Source organism: Nerophis lumbriciformis, linkage group LG03 (genome assembly GCF_033978685.3).
Source record: "Nerophis lumbriciformis linkage group LG03, RoL_Nlum_v2.1, whole genome shotgun sequence".
Classification (NCBI taxonomy): Eukaryota; Metazoa; Chordata; class Actinopteri; order Syngnathiformes; family Syngnathidae; genus Nerophis; species Nerophis lumbriciformis.
In genome coordinates, this window is record NC_084550.2 from 17,473,974 (window position 1) to 17,498,661 (window position 24,688).

The window sequence follows — 24,688 nt, forward strand, 5'->3', positions numbered from 1 at the left end:
ACTCTGCCAGACGTTCCCAGCAAACCCTCACAATGCGTTTGGGCCTGCCAGGTCTGTCCGGCATCCTCCCCCACCATTGCAGCCAACTCACCACCAGGTGGTGATCGGTAGAAAGCTCCGCCCCTCTCTTCACCCGAGTGTCCAAAACATGAGGCCGCAAATCCGATGACACGACTACAAAGTCGATCATGGAACTGCGGCCTAGGGTGTCCTGGTGCCAAGTGCACATATGGACACCCTTATGTTTGAACATGGTGTTCGTTATTGACAATCTGTGACGGGCACAAAAGTCCAATAACAGAACACAGCTCGGGTTCAGATCCGGGCGGCCATTCTTCCCAATCACGCCTCTCCAGGTTTCACTGTCGCTGCCAACATGAGCATTGAAGTCCCCCAGTAGAACGAGGGAATCACCCGGGGGAGCACTCTCAAGTACTCCCTCGAGTGAATCCAAAAAGGGTGGGTACTCTGAGCTGCGGTTTGGCGCGTAAGCGCAAACCACAGTCAGGACCCGTTCCCCCACCCGAAGGCGGAGGGAAGCTACCCTCTCGTCCACCGGGTTGAACTCCAACGTGCAGGCTCTGAGCCGGGGGAAACAAGAATTGCCACCCCAGCCCGTCGCCTCTCACTGCCGGCAACGCCAGAGTGGAAGAGAGTCCAGCCCCTCTCGAGAGAACTGGTTCCAGAGCCCTTGCTGTGCGTCGAAGTGAGTCCGACTATATCTAGCCGGAACTTCTCCACCTCGCGCACTAGCTCAGGCTCCTTCCCCCCCAGCGAGGTGACGTTCCACGTCCCAAGAGCTAGCTTCTGTAGCCGAGGATCGGACCGCCAAGTGCCCTGCCCTCGGCTGCCACCCAGCTCACATTGCACCCGACCTCTATGACCCCTGCTATGGGTGGTGAGCCCATTGGAGTTTATTTTATATATTAATGATATATGTGAGGTATCAAAGTTATTGAAATTTGTATTATTTACGGACGACACCAACTTTTATAGTTTGGGACATGACTTAAAAGCGTTATCAAACATTATTGAACAGGAAATGATTAAACTTAAGAGATGGTTTGATGTCAACAAATTAAAAAAACAAAGTTTATGATTTTTTGTAAGAGGAAATGGGAGGAAACGATCAAACTGTCAATAGATGGAATTGATATTGAAAGGGTTTCTGAACTTAGATTTTTAGGAGTGATACTGGATGACGGTCTGACATGGAAATCTCATATTGCACATGTACGGAAAAAGATGTCTAAGAGTATTTTTATATTAAATAAGGTAAAATATGTGTTAGATTATAGGGCAATGCAGATATTGTATTGTGCACTTATATTGACATATATCAGCTACTGTGTGGAAGTGTGGGGGAACACATATAAGAGTAACATAAAGGCATTGTATCAACTACAGAAAAGAGCTATAAGAATTATTCATAAAATAGATTACTTAGAACACACTAACATTATTTATTAATTCTGGTTTATTGAACCTACAGGAGCTAGTAAAGTTACAAACATGATGTCAAATCAAATCAAATCAACTTTATTTATAAAGCACATTTAAAATTTACCACAGGGGTAGCCAAAGTGCTGTACAATGAGCAGGTTAAAAGATAAAACGAGTACCGAGCAAACACAACACAACACAAACAGAACATGATAAAAAATAAATAATTAAAATAGAATTAATAAAAACATAAAAACATAAAAACAGGATCACAGCAGGTGTATTATGGGGCGCCATTGCAGGATGGATATCACTCAGTGTTAAAAGCCATGGAATAAAAGTATGTTTTTAAGAGAGATTTAAAAACAGGAAGAGAGGAGGCTTGTCTAACACTCAGGGGTAGGTCGTTCCAGAGCTTGGGAGCAGCAACGGCGAAAGCTCTGTCACCTCTAAGCTTCAGCCTTGTGTCAGGGACCGTCAACAGCAGCTGATCGGCTGATCTTAAGGATCGGGTGGGGCAGTAAGGCTGAAGGAGGTCGGAGAGATAGGTTGGCGCGAGGTTGTTTAGACATTTAAAAACAAATAAAAGGAGTTTAAAATGTATTCGGTAACGCACAGGGAGCCAGTGAAGGGACGCTAAAATAGGGGTGATGTGCTCACGTCTGCGGGTCTGTGTTAGCAGACGAGCAGCAGAGTTCTGCACGAGCTGCAGGCGGGCGAGGGAGGCCTGGCTAATGCCAACATACAGGGCATTACAGTAATCAAGACGAGTCGAGATAAAAGCGTGGATTAATTTCTCAAGATCATGTCTTGATAGAAGCGGTTTCACTTTCGCTATTTGGCGTAATTGATAAAAGCTTTTTTGAACGACGCTGCTGATTTGTTTTTCGAATTTAAAATCTGAGTCAAACTTTACCCCCAGGTTTGTGACAGAGTCGCTGAGATACGGGGTCAGAGTGCCGAGGTCAACGTTGGGGGAGGGAGAGCGACTTGGACCGAACAACATAACTTCTGTTTTGTCTTCATTTACGCTCAGGAAGTTAGCTGAAAGCCAGACTTTGATGTCGTGCAGGCAGTCAATAAGACTTTGAACCGTGTTATTTTGTGCCATGGGAAAATAAATCTGGCAATCATCGGCATAAAAATGAAATGCAATACTGTACTTCCTAAAAATAGAACCAAGGGGGAGAAGGTAAAGCGCAAATAAAATTGGGGCAAGGATTGAACCCTGGGGGACCCCATGTGGTAAAGGAGCTGTGGACGACATAAAACTGTCTACTTTTACACAAAAACTCCTGTCGGTTAGGTACGACCGGAACCAGTTGAGGGCGGCGCCCTTAATGCCCACACAGTTCTCAAGACGAGTGATTAAGGTGGCGTGGTCGACGGTGTCGAACGCAGCAGACAGATCTAAAAGCACCAGGACAACATATTTACCAGAATCAGTGGACAGGAGGATATCGTTAAAAACTTTTAGAAGCGCTGACTCTGTGCTGTGGAGGGCTTTAAAACCGGACTGGAACAGCTCAGTGATACCATTATCCTCTAAGAAGGGCAGCAACTGACTGTAGACAACCTTCTCTAATATTTTGGAAATGTATGGAAGATTAGAGATAGGTCTGAAGTTAGAGAGGAGAGAGGGGTCGAGGCTGGGTTTTTTAAGTAGAGGTCGTACCACTGCATGTTTAAACTCTACTGGAACTATTCCAGAAGAGAGGCTACTATTGATAATGTGTTATGTTTAAGGCTAAAAGTAAAACATTACCAGCAAATTTACAAAAAATGTTTGTCATCACTTCTGAGAATACAGAGCATAGAAGAAAATGTCATTTCAAACATCAGTATTCAAGGACAACTTTAAAACAAATGTGTATATCAGTGGTGGGGGTTAAACTATGGAATTCTCTTTACAATGAGATAAAAGATATAATATATAAAGACAGAACAATAAGATCATATGGACAGCCATAAGTGTTTACATTTTGCTTTATATTTATCATTTTACTTATTTTTTGTCTGGTTTTGTATTTGTTTTGTATCATCCCATGAGGTGTATATTACTTTTTTTGTTCGGTTTGTACTTCATGAAGTTTTGCACTTGTTGTGTTTTTTGTTTGTTTTCATTATACAAACCCCGTTTCCATAAGAGTTGGGAAATTGTGTTAGATGTAAATATAAACGGAATACAATGATTTGCAAATCATTTTCAACCCATATTCAGTTGAATATGCTACAAAGACAACATATTTGATGTTCAAACTCATAAACCTTTTTTTTTTTGCAAATAATCATTAACTTGAGAATTTGATTCCAGCAACACGTGACAAAGAAGTTGGGAAAGGTGGCAATAAATACTGATAAAGTTGAGGAATGCTCATTAAACACTTATTTGGAACATCCCACAGGTGTGCAGGCTAATTGTGAACAGGTGGGTGCCATGATTGGGTATAAAAACAGCTTCCCAAAAATTGCTCAGTCTTTCACAAGAAAGGATGGGGCGAGGCACACCCCTTTGTCCACAACTGCGTGAGCAAATAGTCAAACAGTTTAAGAACAACGTTTCTCAAAGTGCAATTGCAAGAAAATTAGGGATTTCAACATCTACGGTCCATAATATCATCAAAGGGTTCAGAGAATCTGGAGAAATCACTCCACGTAAGCGGCATGGCCGGAAACCAACATTGAATGACCGTGACCTTCGATCCCTCAGACGGCACTGTATCAAAAACCGACATCGATCTCTAAAGGATATCACCACATGGGCTCAGGAACACTTTAGAAAACCACTGTCACTAAATACAGTTGGTCGCTACATCTGTAAGTGCAAGTTAAAGCTCTACTATGCAAAGCGAAAGCCATTTATCAACAACACCCAGAAACGCCGCTGGCTTCTCTGGGCCCGAGATCATCTTAGATGGACTCATGCAAAGTGGAAAAGTGTTCTGTGGTCTGACGAGTCCACATTTCAAATTGTTTTTGGAAATATTCAACATCGTGTTATCCGTACCAAAGGGGAAGAGAACCATCCAGACTGTTATCGACGCAAAGTTGAAAAGCCAGCATGTGTGATGGTATGGGGGTGCATTAGTGCCCAAGACATGGGTAACTTACACATTTGTGAAGGCACCATTAATGCTGAAAGGTACATACAGCTTTTGGAACAACATATGCTGCCATCTAAGCACCGTCTTTTTCATGGATGCCCCTGCTTATTTCAGCAAGACGATGCCAAGCCACATTCAGCACGTGTTACAACAGCGTGGCTTCGTAAAAAAAGAGTGCGGGTACTTTCCTGGTCCGCCTGCAGTCCAGACCTGTCTCCCATCGGAAATGTGTGGCGCATTATGAAGCGTAAAATACGACAGCGGAGACCCCGGACTGTTGAACGACTGAAGCTCTACATAAAACAAGAATGGGAAAGAATTCCACTTTCAAAGCTTCAACAATTACTTTCCTCAGTTCCCAATCGTTTATTGAGTGTTGTTAAAAGAAAAGGTGATGTAACACAGTGGTGAACATGCCCTTTCCCAACTACTTTGGCACGTGTTGCAGCCAAGGGAATTCTAAGTTAATTATTATTTGCAAAAAAAAATAAAGTTTATGAGTTTGAACATCAAATATGTTGTCTTTGTAGTGCATTCAATTGAATATGGGTTGAAAAGGATTTGCAAATCATTGTATTCCGTTTATATTTACATCTAACACAATTTCCCAACTCATATGGAAACGGGGTTTGTATTTGGATGTATTTGTTTGGTTTGTATGATATCCATTAAGTAAGACTACGTATTATGTTGAAGGGGGCAGGAAAATATAAGATTTTTCTTCATTCTGCTCCTTCTCAGGCATTGGTGTGTAAATGTGTGTTCAGTTGCTGAGGTTTAATTGTCCATCGATCAAAGATCCACATCAATGAAGGGGATAAATAAAAAATGAATGAAAGAAATGTGTTGCCTTCACTTATATAAAGCTTTGATTTTTTTGCGGCTCTAGACAGATTTTTATTTTTGTATTTTTGGTCCAATATGGCTCTTTCAACATTTTGGGTTGCTGACCCCTGCACTATACGAACGTTTGTAGATGGAGGCTCCACTGTTGGTAGGCAGAAAATGTTTACAGCACACAAAATGTCAGTGTTGTTTGAATATTTGCAAAGATAACTTCACACAGGTAATGTTTCACCTGTGAAGATGTCTCTTGTTTACACTGTTTGCCACACTTTGCAGGGACGAGAGCCCGATGAAAGTCCCTTTTATGCAGAACATGATCGAGGACCGGACCGAGTCGACCGTGGCCTACTACGAGTTCCTGCTCCACCTCCAGACGCAGGTCTCCAAATGATGCAACGACGATTCTCGGACACCAGCCCGCGCTCAAGCTGGGATGTGCATCAGTTAGTGTGTGTCTGTGTGTGCGTTTGTGTCCGCGAGAAGAAGTGGACAAAAAAAAGGTTATCTTTGCTGACATGCTCCTGTCCCGAGTCGCTGGGAGGACACTTTGATTTGAGTGGGGGGGCGAGGTTAGAACAGATGAGTGATGTCAACTGTCGGCAAAGACGCCTTTATCAAAATGTATGCGAGTGTTTCTGACTGTTATCAAATGTCGTCCCAAGGATTTAAGCTCCATCGCCCTCATCGAGGACACAATCGTGTGTGCTTTTCTTTTGTCAGTCTCGATGTGAAGGAACAAATGTCAGAAAAGGTGCCCCAATTTGTGAGAAGTCATATCTGTTTAATTTATGATACTCCCAGTCTTGATTAAATTCAATAATTGCCTTGTATTACGGGAACTACTTTTATTATCAAGCCTCTGTAGAAACGCAGACTATATGACATATTTTAATATAACGGGAGATTTCTTTAACATAGACATAACAAAGCCATTTTAATGATCTTTTAATTATGCCTACGTGTATATTGAAAATACTGCATAATAGAAAGGTGAAGAAATGCTAATAAGAATTAAGATGACTTGTCTAAGAAAATAAAATGTTTGGGACTTTTTTTAAATGTACGTTGTCTTCGATGGGTAGCAAAAAGAAGATGCAGTCGGACCAAATGCGTTTTTAAGGTCTGATTTCCTGCAACCGCTTGTAATTAATGTATTATAAAAGCAACATGTATTTAGAAAACAAATATGCTTTGGTCCTTATGGTCAACAATGTCTTTCATAAAAAACGAAATGATGGAAATAAAAAAATATCCTGTTTATTCAAAAAGGAGTATCTTTGGAGAAAAAAAGTGTAAAGTTTTTTATTTAATTGCAGAATAATAGAATAAAACGAATGTTTGACATTTTACATGTTGAAAACAGACCGCTGCATGGTTTTTTTAATCGTCTGCGCATGCGTACGCAGAGGGCTTTGTGATGAGTTTGTGACGTCATCACACCGCGCCGCCATTCGGTCCTTTTTTGGATTATGTTTGGTGTGAAGCGTTGCTGCCTTTTACGTCAATTTGTCGGAGCGCAGTCGATGTTTTGATTATTTATAGTCTCCCAAAGTGTTTACGAAGATGGATTCTATGGAGGACAAGACGAGCTCCATGTCTGCGGCGCAAAGGCGAGCAGAAACACGCAGGAGGAAACTGCTCGTCAATTCCGAGGACCGCATGAACAGAATCGTGGGATTTTCCAAGAATGAGTCGGAAAATAAGGGTAGGGTCAAGTCTAATCACGTGTTTGAAGCGCAAAATCCATATAATCATATTTGTCATGTATGACGTCATGGTCGCCTGTAGGGTCACCCAGGCGTCCAGCAGAGCCCCGCTTCCATTTGGACCTGGACCGGACAGAGCCGTGGTCACCTTCCCAGAGACCCTCCCCCTTCCTGTCGGAGTCCGGCAGCCCCCCAGACAGGAGGGACTCGCCCCTGCCGGACCTGGGCGACAAGTTGGAGGACAACACCCGAGGGGTCCGTCAGAGACCCAAGGGGGACCTGGCGTCAGCTGATCCTGGCGGCTCGCCACGCAGGGGCCTCCACAAGTACCTGTCTCGTTTTGACGACGCCATGAACCTGAGGGGTCAGTTGGCCAGCGAGAAGCCGGTCCAGGATGCCGAGTCCGACTGCGAGGACTTGGACCCATTCAGGGTCTTCAGGCTCGTCTGCAGCGTCCTCCTTGCGGTTTTTGTCAGGGTGTTTGTCTGCAAGTATCTGGTAAGCCAACCTTGTACACGCGTTTGTTTTCGAACGACCGTCTTGTCATGTCACTTTTGTTTTTCAGTCAATATTTGCTCCATTCCTCACCCTGGAACTGGCTTTTATGGGCCTGTTCAAGTACTTTCCCAAGGTGAGTACTTTCACTACACCCAATATATTGAAGATACAAAACATTAGCATACATATATATGTATACTAATAATCATTTTATATATATATATATATATCAGTGACGTGCGATCACTGGATGGCAGGTGAGGCGGGTGTAAAATGTAAAAAGAAAACAAATTAATTAAATTGTTATTTGTATTCAGTGATTATACTATAAAGTTATTTTCCATTTAACTTCACCAGTTTGATTATTTTTACCATGTTCAAACATAAGGGTGTCCATATGTGCACTTGGCACCAGGACACCGTAGGCCGCAGTTCCACGATCGACTTTGTAGTTGTGTCATCGGATTTGCGGCCTCATGTTTTGGACACTCGGGTGAAGAGAGGGGCGGAGCTTTCTACCGATCACCACGGAGGAAACTCATTTCGGCCGCTTGTACCCGTGATCTTGTCCTTTCGGTCATAACCCAAAGCTCATGACCATAGGTGAGGATGGGAACGTAGATCGACCGGTAAATTGAGAGCTTTGCCTTCCGGCTCAGCTCCTTCTTCACCACAACGGATCGATACAGCGTCCGCATTACTGAAGACGCCGCACCGATCCGCCTGTCGATCTCACGATCCACTCTTCCCTCACTCGTGAATAAGACTCCGAGGTACTTGAACTCCTCCACTTGGGGCAAGATCTCCACCCCAACCCGGAAATGGCACTCCACCCTTTTCCGGGCGAGAACCATGGACTCGGACTTGGAGGTGCTGATTCTCATCCCAGTCGCTTCACACTCGGCTGCGAACCGATCCAGTGAGAGCTGGCGGGGCTCTCCCTTAGAGATAGGGTGAGAAGCTCTGCCATCCGGGGGGAGCTCAAAGTAAAGCCGCTGCTCCTCCACATCGAGAGGAGCCAGATGAGGTGGTTCGGGCATCTGGTCAGGATGCCACCCGAACGTCTCCCTAGGGAGGTGTTTAGGGCACGTCCGACCGGTAGGAGGCCGCGGGGAAGACCCAGGACACGTTGGGAAGACTGTCTCCCGGCTGGCCTGGGAACGCCTCGGGGTCCCACAGGAAGAGCTGGACAAAGTGGCTGGGGAGAGGGAAGTGTGGGCTTCCCTGCTTAGGCTGCTGCCCCTGCGACCCGACCTCAGATAAGCGGAAGAAGATGGATGGTTTGATTATTTTTATTCAAAATCGCTGAATTTTCACATTTGCCGTTCAAATACTGAGAAGAGACGGTGTAATCAGCAGCCAGTGTGATCAGCAGCCAGTTGAGGCACGTCACTCAGTTGTGCTTCAACATGGATTGCGGACTTGGCTAACTGCTGGCCTGCTGTGCAGTGAGACCGTATTGCTATATGAACTATATTATACATTTCCATAGTTTAGTTAGCTGAGGTATATAATGTACAGTGTATTTTGTCAACAACTGTATCTGTGTAAAGTATTTCTTGTGCTGAGCAATCATAAAACTGCTGCGAAGACGCACTGTGTGAGGCTCGCAGTAATCCCGCCTCCTGGTGCCGGTTAATGCACCCCCGCCGCAGAATGCACCCCCCGACGGGAGCGCCACACCAACCAAAGCCCACACCCAAACCCTCCACGTGCAAGACCGATTCCACCCAAAAAAAGTCACTTAACAAGAAGCCAAAAAGTGCAAAAACAACAATGCTCGCGCCGGAGGAGCCGTGAACGACTGCAGGGACACAACATTAGGTACACCTCCAGACTGCAGCACGGATTTCATATTTCATTAATTCACAACTCCTCCAACACGAACACCACTGTTCCCGCACTTATAAGTATAGGTAAGACCATAATAACATTTTTTTTATCAAATGTGCTTTTTTGAGTGCTACAGTTTGTATGTGTAAAGTTAAAGTTAAGTTAAAGTACCAATGATTGTCACATACACACTAGGTGTGGTGAAATTTGTCCACTGCATTTGACCCATCCTCTTCTTCACCCTCTGGGATGTGAGGGGAGCAGTGGGCAGCAGCAGCGCCGCGCCCGTGAATAATTGTTGATGATTTAACCCCCAATTCCAACCCTTGATGCTGAGTGCCAAGCAGGGAAGAATGCTGGTATGAGCTTTTAAACATAACCCGTTAACTGCTGCCAATCAAATGGTGAATAAGATACTCTTTAGGGTTCATATGTTTGTAAATCTGACTGTGATGAAGTCAGTGCCTCACCAGTCATGAACCTCACCGCACGTCACTGATACACACACAGTATATACATACATATTAGTGTTTTGTGTTGGTTTTATAATTGAGAAATATGAAAATGAACCCAGCATGCCTTGAATTTGTCAGAGTGCAGCTCTCAGTGTAAATCAATCAAGCAATGTTAAAGTACCAATGATTGTCACACACACACTAGGTGTGGCGAAATTGTTCTCTGCATTTGACCCATCACCCTTGATCACCCCCTGGGAGGTGAGGGGAGCAGTGAGCAGCAGCGGTGGCCGCGCCCGGGAATTATTTTTGGTGATTTAAGCCCCAATTCCAACCCTTGATGCTGAGTGCCGAGCAGGGACGTAACGGGTCCCATTTTTATAGTCTTTGGTATGACTCGGCCCGGGGTTTGAACTCACAACCTACCGATCTCAGGGCAGACACTCTAACCCAGGGGTCCCACAACTTTTTGACTCGTGGGCCGCATTGGGTTAAAAAAAATTTGGCCGGGGGCCGGGCTGTGTGTGTGTGTGTGTGTATGTATATATATATGTATATATATATATATATATATATATATATGTATATATATATATATATATATATATATATGTATTTATATATATATATATATATATATATACATATACATTGTCTTTTTAATCCGTTTTGAGATGTGAGATAAATAAATAAATACTATTATTTGATATTTTACAGTAACGTGTTAATAATTTCACACACAAGTCGCTCCAGAGTATAAATCGCACCCCCGGCCAAACTATGAAAAAACTGCGATTTATAATCCGAAAAATACGGTATGTTAGATCCACTATGGACTGGACTTTCACAATACTATGCTAGATCCACTCGACGTCCATTGGGGGGGGGTTTCTCATTGTCATCCCACTAGGTTGAGTTTTTCCTTGCCCTGATGTGGGATCTGAACCGAGGATGTCGTCGTGGCTTGTGCAGCCCTTTGAGACACCCGTGATTTAGGGCTATATAAGTAAACCTAACATTGTCACGTTATCAATGGGAAAATTCATTTTTAGACAATATGATTTGCCTGAGCGACTAGGAGACACCAAGAGTAACAAGCGGTAGAAAATGGATTAGAAAGGAAAGATTTAAAAAAAAAAAAAAAAGTAAACAAAAACACTTTTTTTTTAACTTGGGACCTCCCGTGGGCCGGATTTTGGATGCTGGGGGGCCGGATGCGGGCCGTAGTTTGGGGACCCCTGCCCTAACCACTAGGCCACTGAGTAAGTTAGGTTTACTTATATAGCCCTAAATCACAAGTGTCTCAAAGGGCTGCACAAGCCACAACGACATCCTCGGTTCAGATCCCACATCAGGGCAAGGAAAAACTCAACCCAGTGGGATGACAATGAGGACCCCCCCCCCCCCCCCCCCCCCCCCCCATGGACGTCGAGTGGATCTAGCATAGTATTGTGAAAGTCCAGTCCATAGTGGATCTAACATACCGTATTTTTCGGATTATAAATCGCAGTTTTTTTCATAGTTTGGCCGGGGGTGCGATTTATACTCTGGAGCGACTTATGTGTGAAATTATTAACACTTTACCTTAAAATATCAAATAATATTATTTATCTCATTCTCGTAAGAGACTAGATCAGGGGTTGGCAACCCGCGGCTCCGGAGCCGCATGCGGCTCTTTGATCACTCTGATGCGACTCAGCTGCATACTTGCCGGCCCCCTGATTTTCCCGGGAAACTTCCGGATTTCAGTGCCTCTCGCAGAAACCTCCCGTAATTAATATTCTCCGATTTTCACCCTTGCAATAATAATAAGGGCGCGCCATGGTGGTACAGCATTTAGGGCCCTCTACAATCTGTATTAACAGCCTGCCAGCCCAGCCTCTTGTTAAATGCATCTTCTGCTTGCACACGCAAGTGACAGCAAGGCATACTTGGTCAACAGCCACACAGGTTACACTGACGGTGGCCATATAAAACAACTTTAACACTCTTACTAATAATGCGCCACACTTTGAACCAAAACCAAACAAGAATGACAAACACATTTCGGGAGAACATCTGCACCTTAACACAACATAAACACAACAGAACAAATACCCAGAATCCCATGCAGCCCTGCCTCATCCGGGCTCCATTATACACCCCAGCTACCACCAAACCCCGCCCCCACCCCAACCCTGCTCCCTCACACATCAACACCCCTGCCGACCCCTGGACTAGACGTACCGATAGAAGAGGAAGCGGCGCATTGTCTACCTTTTGGAGTTGGCAGAGTTGTTTAGAAGCGACACCGAGGAAGATTTCATGGGATTTAGCGATTAGGAGTGACAGATTGTTTGGTAAACGTATAGCATGTTCTATATGTTATAGTTATTTGAATGACTCTTACCATAATATGTTACGTTAACATACCAGGCACGTTCTCAGTTGGTTATTTATGCCTCATATAACGTACACTTATTCAGCCTGATGTTCACTATTCTTTATTTATTTTAAATTGCCTTTCAAATGTCTATTCTTGGTGTTGGCTTTTATCAAATAAATTTCCCCAAAAAATGCGACTTATACTCCAGTGCGACTTATATGTTTTTTTCCTTCTTTATTATGTATTTTCGGCCAGTGCGACTTATACTCCGGAGCAACTTATAGTTCGAAAAATATGGTAATAGTGAGAGTCCAGTCCATAGTGGGGCCAGCAGGAGATCATCCCGAGCGGAGACAGGTCAGCAGTGCAGAGACATCCCCAACCGATGCACAGGCGAGCGGTCCACCCCGGGTCCCGACTTTGGACAGTTAGCGATTCATCTGTGGTCACCGAATCTGTGCCCCCCCCCTCCACGAAGGAGAGGGGGGCAGAGCAGAAAAGAAACGGCAGATCAACTGGTCTAAAAGGCTAGAGTATACAAATGAGTTCTAAGATGGGACTTAAATGCTTCTACTAAGGTAGCATCTCTAACTGTTACTGGGAGGGCATTCCATTGTACTGGAGCCTGAATAGAAAACGCTCTATAGCCCGCAGACCTTTTTTGGGCTCTGGGAATCACTAATAAGCCAGAGTTCTTTGAACGCAGATTTCTTGCCGGGACATATGGTACAATACAATCGACAAGATAGGCTGGAGCTAGACCGTGTAGTATTTTATACGTAAGTAGCAAAACCTTAAAGTGCACAGGAAGCCACCGCAGGTGAGCCAGTATCTTTCATTCCACACTCCATCCAGCTGTATAATCACTCGCCATACAGCAATAGATGATACCTGCCTATTACCTGACACCTGACATGTTTGCTACTTCTCTTTGTTTTTAATGTCTATTTTCTATTTTCTGCTGGATCTACTCTCTATTTTATGCTGCTGCTGTCATATATACTGTAATATTGTACATGGTCATTGGTAGAGATGTCCGATAGTATCGGCCGATAAATGCGTTAAAATGTAATATCGGAAATTATAGGTATCGTTTTTTTTATCGGTATCGTTTTTTTTATTTTTTATTAAATCAACATAACAAACACAAGATACACTTACAATTAGTGCACCAACCCAAAAAACCTCCCTCCCTCATTCACACTCATTCACACAAAAGGGTTGTTTCTTTCTGTTATTAATGTTCTGGTTCCTACATTATATATCAATATATATCAATACAGTCTGCAAGGGATACAGTCCGTAAGCACACATGATTGTGCGTGCTGCTGGTCCACTAATAGTACTAACCTTTAACAGTTAATTTTACTCATTTTCATTAATTACTAGTTTCTATGTAACTGTTTTTTATATTGTTTTACTTTCTTTTTTATTCAAGAAAATGTTTTTAATTTATTTATCTTATTTTATTATTATTTTTAAAAAGTACCTTATCTTCACCATACCTGGTTGTCCAAAATAGGCATAATAATGTGTTAATTCCACGACCGCATATATCGGTTGATATTGGTATCGGTAATTAAAGAGTTGGACAATATCGGATATCGGCAAAAAGACATTATCGGACATCCCTAGTCATTGGTATATATTGTATATATGGGGACGGCGTGGCGCAGTGGAAGAGTGGCCGTGCGCAACCCGAGGGTCCCTGGTTCAATCCCCACCTAGTACCAACCTCGTCATGTCCGTTGTGTCCTGAGCAAGACACTTCACCCTTGCTCCTGATGGGTGCTGGTTAGCGCCTTGCATGGCAGCTCCCTCCATCAGTGTGTGAATGTGTGTGTGAATGGGTAAATGTGGAAGTAGTGTCAAAGCGCTTTGAGTACCTTGAAGGTAGAAAAGCGCTATACAAGTACAACCCATTTATCATTTATTTATTTATATGTTATAGACATAATATATCTGTATATATAATATTCTGTACACATATGTATATATTTGTATATATATATATTTTTAATCGCTATATTAGTCTATTTATACCTGCATTGTCCTTTCCATCCTTACACTTTCCATCATTGTAACTGAGCTACTGTGTTGAACAATTTCCCTTGTGGATCATTAAACTTTGTCTAAGTCTAATAGGTGTAATATGATCAAACTTTCTTGTTCTTGTCAAAAGTCTAGCAGCCGCATTTTGTACCAACTGTAATCTTTTAATGCTAGACATATGGAGACCCGAGGATGCCACCCGATCGCCTCCCTAGGGAGGTGTTTAGGGCACGTCCGACCGGTCGGAGGCCACGGGGAAGACCCAGGACACGTTGGGAAGACTATGTCTCTCCCGGGAAGAGCTGGACGAAGTGGCTGGGGAGAGGGAAGTCTGGGCTTCCCTGCTTAGGCTGCTGCCCCCGCGACCCGACCTCGGATAAGCGGAAGAAGATGGATGGATGGATGGATGGATAGGGAGACCCGAAAATAATACGTTACAGTAATCGAGACGAGACGTAACGAACGTATGAATAATGATCTAACGAGTGGACAAAATGGAACAAATTTTAGCGATATTACGGAGATGAAAGAAGGCCGTTGGTTTGGACAACACTGGACTAAATAACGTTGTTAAATCTTATTATTATTATTATTATTGTATTAAATGTTTGACTGTTGGTGCAGGTGGAGAAGAAGTCCCAGTCCAGCGTGCTCAGCGCCGCTTTGCTGCTGTCGGGCATCCCGGGCGAGGTCATCAAGCGCTCCATGGACACGTACAGAAGGATGGGCGACGTCTTCGCCGACCTCTGCGTCTACTTCTTCACCTTCATCCTCTCCCACCAAGTGCTGCTGCTCGCAGGCTCGGAGACGCCATCGTCAGCTCAGTGACACCCGCCGTCCCTCCCTCGCCGCCACGCCACGTTGCCTCCCGTCTCAGCAGCGAGACATGCGCGCATAGATGGCTGTTCTTCTGCGTCTCCCAACCCACTTATCATGTCTCGACTATTGAACATGAATACCTTGTTTGTGATCGTATTCATCTGGGCAGTGCTAACTTCAACAAGCTACTTTAATACGCTACGAACAGTGTAGTGCAGTTGTGTACGATTCCTTTTCTTCTTCCAAAGTACACAAAAGGGTCCACTTTCTGTAGTTCTTCACTTGGTAGTTGTGAAGACAGAAGAAGCATTGAGTTTTGCACACGTTTGCTTGATAATGCAGTGTAACTGATGATGGGAATGTACCTTTATTACTGTCATACATGTTTATATGTGCTCTCCTATATGCCTCTGCTTATTAATTTATTATTGTGACAAACTTGGTTTCTCGTGTGTGTTGCATTTATCCTGAGAACATTCTGAATGACATTTCATGTTTACACAGAACTCTTTTCAGTATTTTACTTTGTACAAGCCAATAAATATTTGTGTGACGCGTTGTTTCGTCTTCTTAGTCATTTGTTGTGGTTATAAGTTTATTTAAAACATGTATATAGTTACAATATGATCAATCAGTGTGTCTTAACCCCTAAAAGGCAACCAAAAAATACGCTTCTCAGCTTTGGACTGTATGGGACGAAGAGGTACTTGGTTGTAATACACATTTCCACCACTTGTGGCAGTGATGACACTATAAAACGAACAGAACAAGTCTGGAGCTTAAGTCATCGAGAAGTTTCACAAGCGCAAGAATTATGACTAAAGTGGTCAAGATGTATTTCCCTTTTTTAACTTACATTTTTTGACAATTCATTTGAAATACATGTATTATTGATTTAGACTTATTTATTTAACGTAAATGTATTTTTGTGGCAGTGATGACACCAGAAGACGAACAGAACAAGTCTGGATCTTAAGTCATCGAAAAGTTTTATAAGCGCAAGAATTATGACTAAAGTGGTCAAGCAATAGTTCCCTTTTTTAACTTAAATTTATTGATAGTTCATTTGAAATGCATGTATTATTAGTTTAGTTTGACTCATTTAACGTAAATGTATTTTTGTGGCAGTGATGACACTATAAAACGAACAGAACAAGTCTGGAGCTTAAGTCCTCGAGAAGTTTTACAAGTGCAAGAATTATGACTAAAGTGGTCAATCTGTTTTTCCCTTTTTTAACTTAAATTTATTGACAGTTCATTTGAAATACATGTATTATTGATTTAGTTAGACTTATTTATTTAACGTAAATGTATTTTTGTGGCAGTGATGACACTATAAAACGGACAGAACAAGTCTGGAGCTTAAGTCCTCGAGAAATTTCACAAGCGCAAGAATTATGACTAAAGTGGTCAAGATGTATTTAACTTTTTTAACCTAAATTTGTTGACAGTTCATTTTGAAATACATTTATTATTAATTTAGTTAGACTTATTTATTTAACGTAAATCTATTTTTTTGGCAGTGATGATACTATAAAACGAACAGAACAAGTCTGGAGCTTAAGTCCTCGACAAGTTTCACAAGCGCAAGAATTATGACTAAAGGGGTCAAGCTGTGTTTTCGTTTTTTAACTTAAATGTATTGACAGTTCATTTGAAATACATGTTTTATTAATTTAGTTAGACTTATTTATTTAACGTAAATGTATTTTTTATCAGGTTTTTTTTATAGCATTTATTTTTGTAATCAGCCTGACACAAGTGTTGATAATAATATTAGTTAATTATCACATGCTTTCAAATCGTTTGACAAGGTTTATCATGTTAAACTGTAAGTAAGTTAGATATAATTATTGCATACCATTAAAATCAAGAGTAGGATTACTAATTCAGTGGTAATTTTTGAGTGGAAAACTTGGGCCCCAAGGTCAAAAAGGTTAAGAACTGCTGTGATGCATCACATATTATCACATATTCTCATTGCTCCTTACAGCATGTCTGAAAATGAGTAGGAAGAAGCAAATCATATCTCTTAAATTCATAACAATTACTAACATATATATTCACTTCCTGTTCTCATGTTGTAACACAATTTACATCAATTAGTTCTAAATACAACAGTTCTCTTAATAGTTAAGTCAGTTATGATTCACATTATGAGATGAATAATATCTTATTTTCAATAAAGTATAAGACTTTCATCAAAATTATTTTTTGGCCCAAGCATATTGCTTAGTTAATCTAAAGGCCTTAGTGGCCACATGCGTGGACAGCACCTTTTAGCTCCATTTTCCAAAATTGTGTACACTACTGAATTGGGGTCTTATGACCATTATGTGGACACGTATACTGCCATCTGGTGGTGTCAGAAGAGTATAACAAAGTCTCCCTACTAACCCACCAGTGCCTCCATGGAAATGCCCCCCTCTACCTCAACGAACTACTCACCCCAATCCTCCACACGACACCTCCGCTCCGGACAGGCTAACCTCCTCTAACCTCCGAGGACAAAGCTACGAACAATGGGAGACCGGGCTTTCTTCTCCGCCGCTCCCAGTCTGTGGAACGCTCTCCCTGACCACCTGAGGGCACCACAGACTGTGGATGCTTTTAAAAAAAGGCTTAAAACCCTTCTTTTTTAAAAAGCCTTTTTTTTAAGATATATGCATACTAGCTTTAGCTATTTGGCTGTTCTAGTTTTTATTTGTACTTATTTTTTTATTATCTTTTTATTATTATTAGGGACCAAGTCCCTTTGGGACAGAGGACCCTATTGAATTTCTAGCGTTTTATTATTATATCACCGCCTCTTTGAGCTGTAATTTGACCCTCTTAACATGCTTCAAAACTCACCAAATTGGACACACACATCAGGACTGGCGAAACTTGTGATCTAATCAAAAAACCAAACCCCAAAACTCCAAATTGCGCTCTAGCGCTCCCTAGGAAGAAAACACAGACAAAACTGCCTCTAACTCCCAGTAGGAATGTCGTAGAGACATGAAACACCTATGTAGGTCTCACTTAGACCTATATTTCATACACTGACAACCCCCAGCAAAAATCAACAGGAAGTTTGAAATTCCCCCTTCAAAACAAGAGTTGTGTAAAAACAGTCACCTTTTTTCAAACATTATCTCCTCTGAGCGTGTTTGTCGTGTCGGCTTCAAATTAGCACAGGAGAGAGATTGAACCCTTCTGATTAAAAGTTGATGAAAGAGTTTTAATTACTGCTACGGTTTGGATTTTATGAGCCCTCAAAGTCGGTCCCGTCCATCGCTGCTTGCAGCTTTAATTTAATTTAATTTAAAAAAACATTTTTTTTTTAATTTTTAATTTATTTTATTTAAAAAAAAATTCAAAAATGTAATACCCTGTAGCACTTTGAGGTTGTTTACTCAACGTAAAGTGCTTTTTTTTTCTTTTTTCTTTTTTTTTACCAATAAATCTATTATTATTATTATTATTATTATTATTATTATTATTATTATTATTATTATTATTATTATTATTATTATCATTATTATAACATACAATGGAATTTAGAGAAAAAAAAGTGTGAAAACATGAATTAGCATGTCACTAAATGAAGTACACTTTTGTGACTTATGGACTAAGTACATCATATCAAAAGCTGATTGTTAGTTTTTATTCTAATTAGGGCCCAATAAGCCCAAATAGCAAAGAGAAATAAATAAAAGCATGTAAACAAACAGCTTGGGCCTTAAGAGGTTTTAAGTGGTGTTTTACTCTGAAGACCTCCTCGCCGGAAGAGGCGCACATGGCAACAGGTGCCGTGTTTTGACGGAAAGCGTCGCACTTCAGTGACGTAAAAAGTTCAGTGGCGCTGCAATTTATGAAAAGCGACGTCAATAACTCTTTTTGACTTCTTTCAGGACTCAACTTTGCGGCTTCGCGATGGGCCGCGAGTCGAGGTGCGTACAAAACATGTGTTTAATTGCGTTTTGGCCTGCGTCCATAGATGCATAAATATCAATATATGTATATATAATAGTCATGGTGGCTGTTACTTAGATGCTAACATTAGCATGCTAGCTGTAGCCCTTCTGATATGGCTACAAACATTTACTTCCTCCATTGTTATGTTCATTGACAGTTAGTCATTTATGTCAATGTTTTTTAGACACTACAGGAAGCGCTCGTCGTCCCGGGGACGTTCTGGCTCCAAGAGTCGCTCCCCGGACAACAAGCGCTCCAAGAAAGACGACAGAAGCCGCAGGGAGAGATCACGAAGTCGGGAAAGACGCCGCTCCAGATCCAGAGACCGAAAGAGAGCCAGGTAAGGTGCTTTAAGTCTTATTAAAGGTCACTATGACCTCAATTCTGTTGGTTGTTTTTTGATACATTTACATATTTTAATTCCTATTTACATCATGTCCGTAAAGGAGCAGGAAGAAGCAACATTGAGTTAATCCTACCCTTTTTCTCTTTATAGCAATTACTAACACATACAGTCGTGGTCAAAAGTTTACATACACTTGTAAAGAATATACAGTCATGGCTGTCTTGAGTTTCCAATCATTTCTATAACTCTCTTTTTTTTGTGATAGAGTGATTGGAGCACATACTTGTTGGTCACAAAAAACATTCATGAAGTTTGGTTCTTTTATGAATTTATTATGGGTCTACTGAAAATGTGAGCAAATGTGCTGGGTCAAAAGTATACATACAGCAATGTTAATATTTGCGTACATGTCCCTTGGCAAGTTTCACTGCAATAAGGCGCTTTTGGTAGCCATCCACAAGCTTCTGGTTGAATTTTTGACCACTCCTCTTGACAAAATTGGTGCAGTTCAGCTAAATTTGTGGGTTTTCTGACATGGACTTGTTTCTTCAGCATTGTCCACACGTCCACAAGTCAGGACTTTGGGGAGGCCATTCTAAAACCTTAATTCTAGCCTGATTTAGCCATTCCTTCACCACTTTTGATGTGTGTTTGGGGTCATTGTCCTGTTGGAACACCCAATTGCGCCCAAGATCCAACCTCCGGGCTGATGATTTTAGGTTGTCCGGAAGAATTTGGAGGTAATCCTCCTTTTTCATTGTCCCATTTACTCTCTGTAAAGAACCAGTTCCATTGGCAGCAAAACAGGACCAGAGCATAATACTACCACCACCATGCTTGACGGTAAGATTGGTGTTCCTGTGATTAAAGACCTCGCCTTTTCTCCTCCAAACATATTGCTGGGTATTGTGGCCAAACAGCTCAATTTTTGTTTCATCTGACATCACAGGGACAAAGATAAGACCTTCTGGAGGAAAGTTCTCCCCAGTGTACGAATGTGACTGTTGTCTGTCTGTGTTGGCCCTGCTAAGAGCTGGAAACCTGATCCAGGGTCTACCACGCCTTCCTTGTCCTTGTGGGATGAATATCTTTTTTTTCAATAAGTTCAAGCCGTTGATCATAATACTTTTTCATTGTACTTTGTATACACTTGTTGTTTGAACACTTTCTTAAAGTGGATCGTATTGTTTATTAATACATTCCATTCCATAATTTAATTCCACATACTGATATAGTAAAGCAGGGTTATTTAACTATAAAATAGGCCGCAGTTTCAAGAGCCCAAAGTCTCAGGGGCCGGACATCAAACTTTAGATGTTACTTTAGAAAGTGTGTCCGCAGCTTATATTTTTTTGATTTGCATGTACTTATTTACAAACCCTGTTTCCATATGAGTTGGGAAATTGTGTTAGATGTAAATATAAACGGAATACAATGATTTGCAAATCCTTTTCAACCCATATTCAATTGAATGCACTACAAAGACAAGATATTTGATGTTCAAACTCATAAACTTTATTTTTTTTTTGCAAATAATAATTAACTTAGAATTTCATGGCTGCAACACGTGCCAAAGTAGTTGGGAAAGGGCATGTTCACCACTGTGTTACATGGCCTTTCCTTTTAACAACACTCAGTAAACGTTTGGGAACTGAGGAGACACATTTTTTAAGCTTCTCAGGTGGGATTCTTTCCCATTCTTGCTTGATGTACAGCTTAAGTTGTTCAACAGTCCGGGGGTCTCCGTTGTGGTATTTTAGGCTTCATAATGCGCCACACATTTTCAATGGGAGACAGGTCTGGACTACAGGCAGGCCAGTCTAGTACCCGTACTCTTTTACTATGAAGCCACGTTGATGTAACACGTGGCTTGGCATTGTCTTGCTGAAATAAGCAGGGGCGTCCATGGTAACGTTGCTTGGATGGCAACATATGTTGCTCCAAAACCTGTATGTACCTTTCAGCATTAATGGCGCCTTCACATATGTGTAAGTTACCCATGTCTTGGGCACTAATACACCCCCATACCATCACAGATGCTGGCTTTTCAACTTTGCGCCTATAACAATCCGGATGGTTCTTTTCCTCTTTGGTCCGGAGGACACGACGTCCACAGTTTCCAAAAACAATTTGAAATGTGGACTCGTCAGACCACAGAACACTTTTCCACTTTGTATCAGTCCATCTTAGATGATGAGCTCAGGCCCAGCGAAGCCGACGGTGTTTCTGGGTGTTGTTGATAAACGGTTTTCGCCTTGCATCGGAGAGTTTTAACTTGCACTTACAGATGTAGCGGCCAACTGTAGTTACTGACAGTGAGTTTCTGAAGTGTTCCTGAGCCCATGTGGTGATATCCTTTTCACACTGATGTCGCTTGTTGATGCAGTACAGCCTGAGGGATCGAAGGTCACGGGCTTAGCTGCTTACATGCAGTGATTTCTCCAGATTCTCTGAACCCTTTGATGATATTACGGACCGTAGATGGTGAAACCCCTAAATTCCTTGCAATAGCTGGTTGAGAAAGGTTTTTCTTAAACTGTTCAACAATTTGCTCACGCATTTGTTGACAAAGTGGTGACCCTCGCCCAATCCTTGTTTGTGAATGACTGAGCATTTAATGGAATCTACTTTTATACCCAATCATGGCACCCAGCTGTTCCCAATTTGCCTGTTCACCTGTGGGATGTTCCAAATAAGTGTTTGATGTCAATCAATCAATGTTTATTTATATAGCCCTAAATCACAAAAGTCTCAAAGGGCTGTACAAGCCACAACGACATCCTCAGTACAGAGCCCACATAAGGGACGTCGATGTGAATGACTATGAGAAACCGCATATGTGGGTAACCCCCCCTCTCTAGGGGGGGTTACCGAAAGCAATGGATGTCGAGTGACATAATATTGTGAAAGAACAGTCCTTAGTGGATCTAACATAGTAGTGAGAGTCCAGTCCATAGTGGGGCCAGCAGGAGACCAGCAGGAGACCATCCCGAGCGGAGACGGGTCAGCAGCGTAGAGATGTCCCCAACCGATGCACAGGCGAGCAGTCCACCCCGGGTCCTAACTCTGGACAGCCAGCACTTCATCCATGGTCAACGGAACCGGAATAACCCGGCGAGGAGGCAGAGGAGAAAAGAAAAGAAACAGCAGATCAACTGGTCTAAAAAGGGGGGTCTATTTAAAGGCTAGAGTATACAAATGAGTTTTAAGATGGGACTTAAATGCTACTACTGAGGTAGCATCTCTAACTGTTACCGGGAGGGCATTCCAGAGTACTGGAGCCCGAATGGAAAACGCTCTGTAGCCCGCAGACTTTTTATGGGCTCTGGGAGTCATTAATAAGTGCATTCCTCAAATTTATCAGTATTTATTGCCACCTTTCCCAACTTCTTTGTCACGTGTTGCTGGCATCAAATTCTAAAGTTAATGATTATTTGCCAAAAAAAAAAGTTTATTAGTTTGAACATCAAATATGGTGTCTTTGTAGCATATTCAACTGAATATGGGTTGAAAATGATTTGCAAATCATTGTATTCCATTTATATTTACATCTAACACAATTTCCCAACTCATATGGAAACGGGGTTTGTACAAAGTAAACACATCAGGTTTCAGACTGCACTGTCAATAAATTCACTATTCTGCCCTCGCTACTCGTTTCAAGCATGTGCAGCGAGGCAGATAGTTAACTGCAGGAAGAAACGGAAGCTACGTTTTCTTGATGATTGATGTTCCTTCTTTTGAAATATTTATTATCCTCAGTTCAATTTCTTCATATGTCTTCCTTTATTTAGGTTTGTAATACGTTGTATGACTGAAAATATAAACATCACAAAAGTATAACATCCATTGTGTATGCTAAATAAATAAAATAGAAGGTTTAGTGTTAATACACACGGCAAACATTGCACACATGTGCCTCAGCACAATAAAACCTAAGGTGTAGCTTTATTGCCATCTGCTGGTCAAATTCAGCACAACATGTATTTAACCAGATTTGATCGCCTGAGTTAATCAGCCAAAATCAACAAAACATTTAGCTATTCTTCAGCTAATAACACAAAATAACTTAATGTAAGATAAAGTGCCCTCGTTTAAGAGGACATGTTTAAATATCAGCAGCAACATGAAAACAATTGACCTTTAATAATGTTATTTTTAAAGGTAAACAACAAAGATGTTAACCAGGAACACAAACCTGCCAACTGCTTCATGATGCTGTGTTCCAAAAATGACTTTTAAAAAGTAATTAATTCTATTTATCCGTTACTTTACCAACAATTTAATTGAATGACTAACACAATTCATCTTTAATAAATGGTGTTAATTACTGGGGAAATGAATGAATGTGTTACATAATGCAGTAAGGTTTCAGTGTGTGCGTGTGTCTTTTTAAAGGCGGTGCCTGTTGCCTAGTGACGTGTGATGTCAGCGAGTCCACTCAGTAGTCTTGCTTGAGCTGTTTTTGTTAGCTTAGCAGGCGAGCAGCAGCAGTTTGTCTGCTCTGACGGCAGCTCTTTTGAATCTTTTACTGGTTTGTGTTACCTCTGCTTAATAACTAGATTGAATGTGCTTCCATGGCTGTATGCTCTTGTCAACAAACGCGGTATTATTTGGATGGCAAGTTTGTCGCTTCTATCATTGATTTGTTGTTCAATATTTCCTCCGACCCCCATAGTTACTAGTGCGCAATGCAGTTTGTGTCAAGTGGTGGTGAAAAAAAACCTGTTCCTGCAACTAAGATCTAGTTTCATCCATGTTGGATCGAGTATATGAGCTAGCTGTTTCCCCCTGCGGGGTGGTGGGAGTATTGACAATCTTGTTTTGAATGGTTTCATCAAGCCTATTTAGCGGGGGGTGTATATTGTAGCGTCCCAGAAGAGTTAGTGCTGCAAGGGTTTCTGGGTATTTGTTCTGTTGTGTTTATGTTGTGTTACGGTGCGGATGTTCTTCCGAAATGTGTTTGTCATTCTTGTTTGGTGTGGGTTCACAGTGTGGCGCACATTTGTAACAGTGTTAAAGTTGTTCATACAGCCACCCTCAGTGTGACCTGTATGGCTGTTGACCAAGTATGCTTGCATTCACCTGTGTGTGTGTGTGAAAAGCCTTAGATATTATGTGATTGGGCCGGCACGCAAAGGCAGTGCCTTTTAAGGTTTATGGCGCTCCGTACTTCTCCCTACGTCCGTGTACCACTCCGTACAGCGGCGTTTTAAAAAGTCATACATTTTACTTTTTCAAACCGATACCGATAATTTCCG

General features: G+C 41.8%; 3 protein-coding genes across 5 annotated transcripts in view; all 3 read left to right on the plus strand.

Moving 5' to 3' along the window:
• The window catches only part of sec24a (SEC24 homolog A, COPII coat complex component), a 70,671-nt gene extending 64,225 nt beyond the window's left edge, over positions 1–6,446 (plus strand). For both annotated transcript variants that reach the window (XM_061934464.1, XM_061934472.1), the window contains one exon: positions 5,670–6,446. In XM_061934464.1, the coding sequence (XP_061790448.1) occupies positions 5,670–5,784 (115 nt within the window). In that variant the 3' untranslated portion in view covers positions 5,785–6,446. The remainder of the gene's footprint in view (positions 1–5,669) is intronic.
• Positions 6,447–6,809: 363 nt separating this feature from the next.
• On the plus strand, positions 6,810–15,679 carry camlg (calcium modulating ligand). The gene is made up of 4 exons (XM_061934485.1): positions 6,810–7,098; positions 7,182–7,597; positions 7,665–7,730; positions 14,927–15,679. Exons 1-4 carry the CDS (start codon positions 6,957–6,959, stop codon positions 15,128–15,130), a joined length of 828 nt encoding a protein of 275 aa, XP_061790469.1. The 5' UTR covers positions 6,810–6,956; the 3' UTR covers positions 15,131–15,679.
• Positions 15,680–18,905: 3,226 nt separating this feature from the next.
• Positions 18,906–24,688, plus strand: part of ddx46 (DEAD (Asp-Glu-Ala-Asp) box polypeptide 46) — a 40,543-nt gene continuing 34,760 nt past the window's right edge. For both annotated transcript variants that reach the window (XM_061934497.1, XM_061934505.1), the window contains exons 1-2: positions 18,906–19,056; positions 19,266–19,421. In XM_061934497.1, coding sequence (XP_061790481.1) covers positions 19,040–19,056; positions 19,266–19,421 — 173 coding nt within the window. In that variant the 5' untranslated portion in view covers positions 18,906–19,039. The remainder of the gene's footprint in view (positions 19,057–19,265; positions 19,422–24,688) is intronic.